Below are 11,512 nucleotides of genomic sequence, written 5' to 3'. Positions count from 1 at the left end.
TGGGCAAGGGTCTGTAGTGTACCTGAGCCACCAAGGAGGTGGAGGCCATATACAACCTCTCCACCCAAAGATCAATACAATTCTCGCCTGGGAAGCTCCAAAAACTCAGACTCAGGTCGGAGCCTTCTTAGGCCTGACTAGATATTTCAGAGAGTTTGTAAAGGTTAATGGTAACATGGCGGAACCTTTTACAGAGTTAACTCAAAAAAGTAGCTAGGGAAAGCTATATGGACAGACTTTTGTCAAAATGCCTTTGTACTCTTAAGAAAGCTCTGTACTCAGCACCTGTCCTAAGAGCACCCAACATTAGTAAAACTGATGTTTCAGAACATGGTATTGGGGCAGTTCGGCCACAGGTAGATGACCAGGGTCAGGATCAACCAGTTGCCTTTATCAGCAGGCAACTCCTCCCCAGGGAGCAGTGTTGGAATACCATTGAGAGGGAAGCCTTTGCTGTGTTTTCGTCTCTAAAGAGCTAAGGCCCTACTTGTTTGGGACTCACTTCAACGTTCGACTAACCAGAGACCTCTTACATGTTTGATGCAGATGAGTGTAGAGAACCACAAGTTGTTGAGGTGGTCCATTTCCCTACAGGGTGTGGGCTTTACACTGGAACACAGACCTGGGGATGACCATGCCAATGCAGATGGCCTTCCCAGGTTCTTCCACTTAGCGGATGAGAATTATCAGGATAAGTGTTAGTTGCTCATCAACATTAATCTGGAGGGGGTTCATGTAAGAAAATGCAAGTTCACCCCACATGTTTGGACTGATGCTGCTGTTTTGTTCCACTGTGAGAGTGCACTTAGGCCTGCTAACCAGACCTAACTGCCAGTGATCTGATCATATACAAACTGCATGTTGAATTAGATCCACCAATTGGCAATTTATAAGTACCTAGTATAAGGTGCCCAGGACATATAAGGCTGAGTGTCCACTCAGGACTGGAGCACTGTTTGTGCTACCCTGTGTGTGACAAGGTACAACCTCCAGGCCACCACTGCAGAGTGGAAGGACAGTGTTTTCACTGCCAGTTAAATTTTGCGATTCACTCCAATGCAAAGCCACCCATCCCTTAACACTATACATATTTTTGATATGTGCTAACAGCAACACTTTCAAATTGTTGTTTTGCTGTGGATAAAGTTAGTAGCTCCATTGGCTAACACAAGGTACCCAGTTGGCATTCCAACCTGGTTAACTCCTGAATAGGACTACCAAACTGGGTTATATAAAGGTATCAAACTGACTGTGGCATAAAACCTGACCTGATGCCCTGATCAAATTTAATATCACTATTAAAGGTAAGCAACTTTTAGAAAGTTGCCACTCTGTGCTCTAGCTAGCCTAGCGGCCTCTCAAAGGCCCTGGTACACAGAAGGGTTTCTGCCCACCTGGGGGGACCTGTCAATCCCTCCCCAGCAGAGGAACAAAGGCAGTTGCAGTTTAGAGAGAGAGGTGTTGCTTCCTCCTCCAGGATGGCCACTAAGAGTGTTAGCCCAAAAAGGAGGGCTTTAAATGTGAAGCCGCCTTTGTGAGGGAAGTTGCGTCAACACCCCTGAGCAGGATGCCTTTTGTCCCTGCAAAGTGGAAACAGGGACAAGGAGGGGAACCACCCCCCAAAACTAGTTCTCCAGTGGGCATGTAGCCGTATGGTAGCCATACCTCTAGGAGTGGCTGCCAAGCTTGTAACGATCGAGGAATGGTCATGTCATCTTGAAAGGGGCAAGAATGTGGCTCTCTGGGATAATCAGATGCCACACGTCACTAGAACTTCATCACTAGGTAGGAGGGGACCCAGTAGCTCATTGACTAGCGACCATGTGATCTCCTCAGGACACTTTCCTGGGATAAATACGCATCCCTGTCCCTGTACTGCGACCGTCAGGAAAAGCCAGAGAGAGGACCTTAGAAGGGCTGCCCAAATGCCCTTTGACCAACACAAGGAGAGGCTACACGCTTGTAAGGACTACACCTGTTTCACTTTGGACTAATAAGGTTTGGACTGTGCCTACGGCTCCTAGCTCAGGAAAAAGTCTTGACATCCAAGAACAGTAGAGGCTCCAAGGATCAGTTGGCTGATCTCCTGGAACCAGCCACAGGCACATACTCACTGAGGTTGCCCAAATCACTGAGCTGGTAGCCACTGCAGGCGCTTTGCACTACCAGTCGCTGGGCACAGAAGACGATGTATTCAAGGTAGTTTATAAGCTGTAACTTAGTCTGCCTGACCCAGGAGTGCTATCAGAGTTTGGATTTATCAGACCCAATAGACAGTAGCCCCCACCTAAGGGACTGGCACCAACCATGGCACAGACTGACCAGTAGCCAAGCATTGGCTGTACTTCTACTGCAACACTGAGGGTGAGCTGACTGCCAAACGTGTGGGGAGGCCGCCATGGCAGTGGCACCCCCCCCAAACGTATTACAATGTTCCCGTCAGGCTGGCTGATGGGAACATTGTATTATGCCGTTCCCACTGGGCACGGTGCTACGGTATTTGCCTTGGCTCCCTTAGGGAAGCCGAGGCCAATACCATAGCACACCAACACCATCAGAATGCAGGGGCCCTCTGTGGTCACCGGCTCTGGCTTTCCGCCAGCCTTTTAATGGCGGGTGACCACCATGGAAAAGCTGGAGGAAATCTGAGTTGTAATAAGCATAGCAGCACTGAGTTCAGCATCACCATGGCAGAGTATAACTCAGACCTCCGTCAGCCCATCGAGAACAATGTTTCTGGCGGTGATGGCGGTCCCCTGGTGGGTCCACCCACCAGGGTTGTGATATGGCAGTCGGACCGCCTGGAGTGTGGCCGTCAGACCACCACTGCGAGTGTGGTAGACCTCAGACCACCACACTCATAATGAAGCCTTAAGGCTTAGGAGGTGGATTGCACATATTTTATCCAGGGGATGGCAATGCCCTTGTCACAATTCATACAATATGTGATAATCTCCCAATTAAGAGAGGTGTGTTCATTAGCCAAAGTGGAAACCCAGAGCAAAAATGCTGCATCCTTAATGAAATCAGATGAATAGGTCAAGCCCAATTCCTTGTGTAAAAAAAGTGAGTAGTCAATTGAGGGAGGCCAAGCAAACACAGGCAAATTGACATCCCCTCTGCCTGCACCTTAGTAACATTACAGTAGCCCCAAACTCTATCACCATGTGTTAGAACAGGTAGGCATTTCTACATATAGACCTCCAAAAGAGGATGAATCATTTAGTGACTACTCTTTTGGTAAAATCAAACAAGGCGGTTGAAGCGTAAACAGCTATTCGATAAACAGGGCGACCATGAACATTTGGAAACAAACATAATTCCGAAATATGAAAAGTTGGTAACTTGCTTGATGTGCCTGCCCTTCATCCAGAAGAAACCTGCTTTAACTACTCTGGAGCTACACATGATATATTTAGTTCTAGATATGTTAGTTTTCAGGTCTACGTTATCCCATAAACATGACAAGCTGTTGAATAAGGCCCTCAGGCCACTGAGGTGCGAGATATCAAGACAGCATTGTCTGCGGAGAGCAGAGACGATACTTAGATAGACTTGATCTTGGGCAAATCATTCCCTGAGGTTTGCAGGCAAGCATTTAAAACAGAACATCAAATTGAAAAAGGTAAATATGAGTGCCAAATACAGGGACACAGAAACAAGCAGAAGGTAATGTATTATTCCTCATTGAAAGAGCCCATCTGAATTTTAGGCTCATAGTTTGCTTTAATGCTTCTGGTTTGGGACAACATACCATTTTGAAATCATGATAATAAACTATATAACCAAAGGAGAGAGTCAACCAAGGTGCAACCAAGGTACAAGCTTTCCACTTTCTTGATGTTTGGTTTATCCTTGCCACAGCACATAAATTGAAATCGTGAATATAAAAATGGTGTTATTTGTTTTTCTCTGTTCATTCATGGCCCATAAGTATTTCAAAATAAGTAATTTGTACATAATTAATAACCAGCATAAATACATTCCTTTATAGTCCCTTCACTTTGATGTTCTGCCCTGCTCCTCACCCCATCAGACGACTCTTTGTGTTCTTCTCAGATCTAAAGAAGATGATATAACATTTGGGGAAAAATATACAGGAAACCAATGAAGAACTAGAAGACAAGATGGCAAAAATCTCCATGGCCACCATGTACTTGCCCTTAGTACTGAGGTAGGCAGGAATAAATGACATCCAGACGCTGAGGAATGCAAGCATGCTGAAGGTGATAAATTGAGCCTCGTTGAAGCTGTCAGGCAGTTTTCTGGCCAGGAAGGCGACTATGAAGCTAAATGATGCCAGAAACCCAAGATATCCCAGCATGCACCAAAAAGCAATGGGAGATCCCTCATTACATTGCAGTAGGATAATTCCAGGATGAATTTTAATGTTATATTCTGAAAACGGGGGAGCCATAGCCAACCACAAGACACAGAGCACAATCTGGATAAGTGTACCAACATTGATGATTGCATAAGACAACTGAGGCCCAATCCATCTCCTGAGGTCACTGTTGGGTTTAGTGGCATTGAAAGCAATGACCACCATGATTGTTCTGGCCAAGATACAAGAGACACAAAGAGCAAACGTGATGCCAAAAGCCGCCTGACGAAGGAGACATTTTTCTGATCTGGGATAACCAATAAAGGCCAAAGAACAGAGAAAGCACAAGGTGAGTGAAAGAAGCAGAACGTAACTGAGTTTAGAATTGCTTGCTTTGATGATGGGGGTGTTCCTATAATGAATGAACAGCCCTAGAATGACAATGGGTATCACTGATAATGAAATGCTGGATGTTGCTAAGACAGCACCGAAAGGTTCTTCGTAGGCCAAAAACTCTGTGGCCTTTGGAATACATATGTTCAGTTTATCATTGGGCCATTGATCCCAGGGACAGGAAATGCATTCATTCGAATCTGAAAGACAAAAATACGTGAAGTACAAAAGAGTTTTTTCTTAACATCAGGAGTGGCACAGAGCAAATGTCCTGCTGTGCTGGTTCTCTTACCTGTTGGGTTAGATATTTCCCCTGAAAGGCATGGGACACACTGGAAGCAACAAGTGGGCTTTCCTCGAATGATAACTCTTCTGAACCCATTGAGGCAACTGGGACTGCACACAGAGGTGGGGATCTGCAGTGATAAGGAGAAACCACATGGGATTAGATGCATTATGAATATTTAATGATTGGTCAAAAATAGTTGATATTGCAAACTGAAAAAAGATAACTGCTAATATTTACTAGGAGTTCCCCATGGGCAGAAATGAAGACTATAGTCGTTGTTTGCACTTCTGATGTTGAAATGATTTGCATCAGCAACCACTATGTCAAAACTGTCAAAGCAACAAAGATATCAGCACATGTAGTAATTTCTCAGATAGCTTTGTGCTGAGTATAATATGTGTAAAAATGAATTCAATCTTAGGCCAGGAAATTAAGATAGATGTCATGACAGGATGCACTGCCTGCATCTTCATGACCTGGGGAATGGGTGGTTAGTGTCCAAATTTGATGTGGCCATCATTTTCATCTGTTGACTCTTGTGCAGGTGAACAAAGTCAATAGCACAAAGTGGCATGTTAAAGTAACACAAGTGCAAGCTTTGTACTATAGTGGGAGTCCATCAAATGTATCTTTGTGTCACCATCACTTTAGTTACAGGTCATGGTGTCTCAATCACCTATGTAGGACAGAGTTCAACAGCTGTGACCACATAAATCACAGGAATCCCCCCACCCCACACAGCTCTAACCAGATATCAGTCTCGCTTCCATTTCTCTTTAGTACTCATAGCCAACTATAGGCAGAATTCTTTAATTGAAAAGCAGAATCAGAACCACATTAAAACACATCTCTGACTTACTGCCATGCTGCTTCGTGGTCACAATTGGGCATAACCGATAGCCTCCACTCAGCATAAGTGCAGGCCCTAATTAATATGAGGCCTCAGATTTACCAGAGCGAAATATAACTCAGGCCTCAAACTTACCCGAGAGAAAAATAACTCATGTATTGAATGCCCTTCTTCTCTAAGGACCTTTTGTCAATGATGTAGGGTGCTGACTGACTACAAAGGTGGGCAAGTTGTGCAATTATTTCCAAAAGTCACACACATAACTCCCACAAGAATATATATTTTTTATGTGGGTCTAGTCAAAATTTCTATTAAGCTGGCATAAACCCATATAATGTTGAGAATTTCACTGTATGCTAAATTCTTAAAATTATGCTAATATGCCACATTGGGTAATTGCACACCATTTGTGCCAAAAAGCACAACTGCACGGATACAATGCAAATGAGTAGAATGGAAATGGCTGTGATTTGCAGTGCTTGTGTTTTTGTACTATTTTTTAACACAAAATGTGTCCTCCCATTTTGCTCTAATACATAGCAACAATTCTGGTTTTGAACTTGACGTAAATATGCGTAATTTTGTGTCATTTCATTGAAAATTTAGCACACTAACACAAAAGCACATTACTGGAACTAAGCACACCCGTAGTTTTATGCTCATCATACGTCAGCTGCTGTACATAAGGTACTTCATTGTGTATAAATATATTCCACCAAATTAATGTTTCAAAACTGTTGATCGACACAAATATCATTTAAAAAATATTGTGATGTCAAAATTATCAGAAATCTGAAAAAGGAACGTCAGAATAGCATTTTAAGTATTTTATATTGTTTGAAATATAGTTGTATTATTAAGGTGTTTTAATTATTTTATTTAGTGTTATTACATTTTGTGCCATAAGTTGTTATTATTTTAATGTTTAAGTGTGTTTCCTAGTGCCAAACAAGAAGAACCAATTTATATGTAACTGGGATGCTGGGAGAAAGGTGGGAAAGTATCGTAGGTGGCTGTTATGACAGGGACTGATATGATGTCTGTTAAACTTATATTGAATAGTGAGTTGCCTAGGTTCTTTACTGGTCATAATTATGAAAGACACTATGGCCCTCATTACGACTTTGGCGGTCTTTTCACAAGACCGCCAAAGCCGTGGGCACCAGAAGACCGCCAGTGCTGGCTATCTTCCGCCCACCATATTATGATTACTGCAGGATTACCGCCACATTTTTGGCAGAAATCCTGCAGTAGCCGTTGTCGAGGGCAGAGGTGCATGGGCGGTTCCACCACCGGCCCCGCCCCACCAGAAGGAATCCACCTGCCGTACTATGTGCAATAATATGACGTGGCGGTGTCCTGATGGTGGGGCGCTGCTGCTGGTGAAAGCGCCTATTCCCGTTCCCTGCCGGATGACCTCCTCGCTGGACATGGTAAATCGGACATCCGACAGGGGAGTGGGGTGGGATGGTGGGTGATATTGTGTGTGCGTGTGAGAGTGGATGTTTGTACGGGGAGTCCTGGTATGGAGGGGGTGGGAGGTTATTGTGCTTGCTTGGGGGGGGGGGGGAAGTCGTCTGCCGGCGACAGGGAAGAAATTCCCTGTCACCGGTAGCCTTTCCGCCAGGGTTTTCATGCCAGTGCTACCGTTGTGTAAACCCTGGTGGGAAGTCGGCTCTTCTGTGGATCGCTGTGTCGGAGATGCTCATCTCCAGCCTAGCAGGTCCAACCGCCCTGTCGGTATGAGTGGGGATGTGATAGGTTGGCAGAGGCCAACCCGCCACACTCATAATGTTGTGGTCTTCAACGCCAGCCTGTTGTCATAATGAGGGCCTGTGTAACTTCATGGTCTTGTTTTCAAAGCAATACAATTCAGTTCAAGAAAAAAGGTACGTTTGCTTGTTTTTTTTTACAACAGTTTTGTATGATTTGTTAATATTTTAAAGGTTTTTTGAATTTCAATATTTTTGGTGGGTTGTTTTGATGGGCTTGTAGGTGAACGTTTTTTTTTTTTTTTTTTATTGACTCCATAGTTTAAGAAGTTTTAATTTGTTAACTTAATGAGCAATCATGTAAATTTGTTTTAAGCACTTAATAGACAATTAAAAAGTATGTAATTAATGTTTGATTTTCGATGTGGTTATTATATAGTAGATTTTGTTAAATATTTAAATATTTGTTATAGTTTTGATATTAGTTAGTTATATTATAGGGGTGTTGTGTAATAATTCATTTCGTAGATGTGTTCATTTTTTGTTAAAATATTGCATATTGTTATTTGTTTATTATTAATTTAATTTGTCTTTGTGGTTGTTGGATTGTAAAGGTAATAGGATAATCTATCTTTCTATTTTTTCATTGATATATTTTTTAAATATAATGTTATGTAAAATTGCATATGTTATTTCGTGTTGTGAGTTTTTAATTATTTATATGAATTAAAATTATATATATATATATATATATATATATATATATATATATATATATATATATGTATATATATAATAATGTTAAAAAATATTATCTTTTACCTGTTTTTTGAAATATAATGTATGTATACACACACACACACACACACCACACACACATAAATATATGTATTATTTGTTGGATGGAAAAAGTTAATACGAGTGTTCCAAAGTTCCACATGTTCTCTACTGTTGCTTACAGTGGAGAAGGAACAGTAGTTCTGACCGCTCCAAAGTCCAGCATTTCCCCTACTGTTGCTTATGTTGAAGTGGGAATAGTAAATCTGAGGCCTCCAAAGTCCCACACTTTTGCTACTATTGCTCAGGCTGCAATGGGTATAGTAAATCTAACCCCTTCAAAGTGCAACACTTTTCCTACTATTGCTTACACTGGAGTCGGAGTAGTACATCTGACCCCTCCAAATTCCAACACTTTCCTTCCTCGATCTAGGGTTAGAGTAGGAATAGTATATCTGAGTCATCCAAAGTCCTACACTGCTTCTACTGTTGGTTACTTCAGAGTGGGTATAGTAAATGTAACTCCTCCCCATTCACAAACACTTTCTCTACTGTTGCTTATGTGAGAGTGAGAATAGCAAACCCAACACCTCTAAAGTCCAACACTTTTCATAGTGCTGCTTACGCTGGAGTGGGAATAGTATATCTAATTTCTTCAAAGTCCAGCATTTTCCTTACTGTTGCTCACTTTGGAGTGGAATAGTAAATCTGACCCTCTCCAAAGTGCAACACATTTCCTGGTGTATCTCGCATTGGAGTAGGAAAATGAAATCTTACCTAATCAGAGGCCACACTTTCCATACTCTTTCTGTGGTTGGATTAGGGGTAGTGAATTGTACCCATTCAAGTACAATTTGACTTTTTAACTGAATGTTTTAAAACCTGTTTTCTCAAATATCATTATTTTTATTTCACTACTAATGTAAATTGTTTTCATATAGTTTTGTAGTTATATTATTTTTAATACGTCTTGTTTTCTTTTCATCTTAATCTTGTTTTGTAGACATGTTTTATTTTTCAATAGCCAGTGTATGTCATTATCGTGAATTATTGTTAGTGTTTATTCTTATTATGTTTATATTTATTTATTTTTTGCAATCGTTTTAATGTATATATATTTTTAAGTTATATTATTTTTATAGATTTTTGAACTTAATGGCAATAAAAAAAAAAAATTTAAACATAACATCGCTATAATGTCTAATAGTTATAACTCAAGATATTTGATCATTTATGACAATATTGTGGTCTTCTATATTGTTGCAGTCAATTCTTTTCACTTCACATATCAAGTATGTGAAGTCAATATTCCTGTCCTTGATATTTTGTTTGTCACCAATATTTTTGTCAGCGATATTTCACCATACAACAGTATAAAATGCACACTAGCTCAGTTTATTGCCCATATAGTTTCTAAAATCAAGCAGTGAACATTCAGCATGCAACACATGCAACCATGGCACATATCCAATTTCATAGTTACTTCGAGATACTTTCTTCACAAACATGAGTCCTCTGAGCAAAAATCATGTAATCAGTTTAAGAATACAATTTTATCCAGTATAGGATTTTCCATAAATTCACATGCTTGAATCATCCTCGTTGTCGCAGTGGGAGTCCCACAGTACATAAAAAGCAATAATTAACAAATACATTTTTTTTCTATAGGTTATAATGGCAACACCAGTCACTTATATAGCCTATCCAAGTCCTTTTGTGAAAAGGACCCAAACCTGGCTGCCAGCCAATCAGGTACCAGCACCCTCTAGAACACTCTCCAGAGAAGCTCCTTCCCTCAGATTTTCTACCACACGTCGTGTGAAGGGAGTCTCCCTGAAGTCTGCTCAGTTTTCTGCTTCTTCAGAAGTATTTTTCCTCTCAAGAAAACTCTAAGGATGTCAGATTCTTCCAGAAAAGGCCTTTTCCACCCTTGCAAGACCTGTAGCAAGAAAAGGCTCCATGTGGATGATCCACATAAAGACTGTTTGTACTGCCTCTATCCACAACACCAGGTGAAAGACTGCAAGATATGCTGTACTTATTCCACAAAGACCCTCAGAGACCATGAGGGTAGACTTCTGACATGGGTACAGGCAAAATCCTGTAGTTCAGGTGAGGAGAGTGGGTCAGAAAGGCCACACAAAAGGTCCAAATCTGAGGACCTGGGCCAGGCGGAAAGATCCAGAAAGCGGCAGAAATTGCATCATAGAGAAGGTGCAAAAGGCTTACAAGGCTCAATTTCTTCTGAGCCATCCTCTCCTCCTCAAAAGAAGGATGGTCCCGCCGTTCTCCTTCCTCCGAGCCTTCTACCTCTAGAAAGATATCTATAAAAATTAAGTTGACGACGACACCACCGTCGACGACCGTGACGACGACGATGGGGTTCACATCTACCGTCTCCACCACCTCATCGACGAGACCATCGTCGGCGAAGACTACCTTGACGTCGGCGGTAAAGGCTCCTATTTCTTCTATTAAACCTCCGTCGACGAGGATTCCAGAAAAGATTGCGTTGCTGACAACGTCGACGCCTTTGTCGACAACATCGTCGTTGATGACATTGTCTACGAATGCCCCGTCGACTGCAACACCACCGACGAGAGCTTCGTCGGCTGTATCACCGTCGACAAGGACACCGTCGACGAGGCCGTTGTCGACGAGACCACCGTCGATACCATCGTCGAGGAGACCGCCATTGATGGAAGGATCATCTGTTATAACAGTGCCGTCGACGGAACCATCGTCGTTGACACCATCGACGATGCCAATGGTGCCCGTGAGCCAGATAGAGGCCATTCCTACCTCTTCCAGGTCTCCTGATCTTCGAGCCATGGTTAAGATCACATCTTTGCCCAGATCGGCGATCTATCCTCCTGAGGGTTCATTTGGAGATGCACACAGCCCATCCCAGTTGCATGTTAAATACCAGGAAGAGGATGACGATGATGAGTATGATCAATATCAACCTTATTACTCTCATCAAGAGCGCTATTATCAACCGCCTCAACCAAGAGTCTCTGTCCAGATGCCTGCCTCCTTGATCCAGGACTTACAGTCAATGTTGCAGGATTATAGGAGGAGGTTCCCAGCTACAGCAGAAGATCAGCCACCACCACCAACTTCTCCTGTTACACCAAGGAGCGTACCTCCACCCCCAGCTACCCCCA

The 11,512-nt window shown here is 42.3% G+C and overlaps 1 protein-coding gene across 1 annotated transcript; it reads right to left on the bottom strand.

Annotated features, from left to right (window-relative positions):
* Nucleotides 1-4,024: 4,024 nt before the first annotated feature.
* LOC138267247 (vomeronasal type-2 receptor 26-like) lies at nucleotides 4,025-11,141 on the bottom strand. Its single transcript, XM_069216104.1, has 3 exons — nucleotides 10,575-11,141; nucleotides 5,010-5,133; nucleotides 4,025-4,917 (listed from the first exon to the last, which is right to left on the bottom strand). Exons 1-3 carry the CDS (start codon nucleotides 11,139-11,141, stop codon nucleotides 4,025-4,027), a joined length of 1,584 nt encoding a protein of 527 aa, XP_069072205.1.
* Between the last annotated feature and the right edge of the window lie 371 nt (nucleotides 11,142-11,512).

The sequence above is a fragment of the Pleurodeles waltl genome, chromosome 12 (assembly GCF_031143425.1).
Source record: "Pleurodeles waltl isolate 20211129_DDA chromosome 12, aPleWal1.hap1.20221129, whole genome shotgun sequence".
In the NCBI taxonomy this organism is placed as follows: Eukaryota; Metazoa; Chordata; class Amphibia; order Caudata; family Salamandridae; genus Pleurodeles; species Pleurodeles waltl.
This window is presented reverse-complemented; position numbering and strand designations above follow the sequence as displayed.

Coding starts and splice junctions, on each gene's coding strand:
- LOC138267247 (XM_069216104.1), bottom strand. CDS start 11,141: ATGGCCTCTATCTGGCTCACGGGCACCATTGGCATCGTCGATGGTGTC. Junction 5,134..10,574: donor CTCAGAAGAAATTGAGCCTT/GTAAGCCTTTTG, acceptor TTATCACTGCAG/ATCCCCACCTCTGTGTGCAG. Junction 4,918..5,009: donor GGAAATATCTAACCCAACAG/GTAAGAGAACCA, acceptor TTTGTCTTTCAG/ATTCGAATGAATGCATTTCC.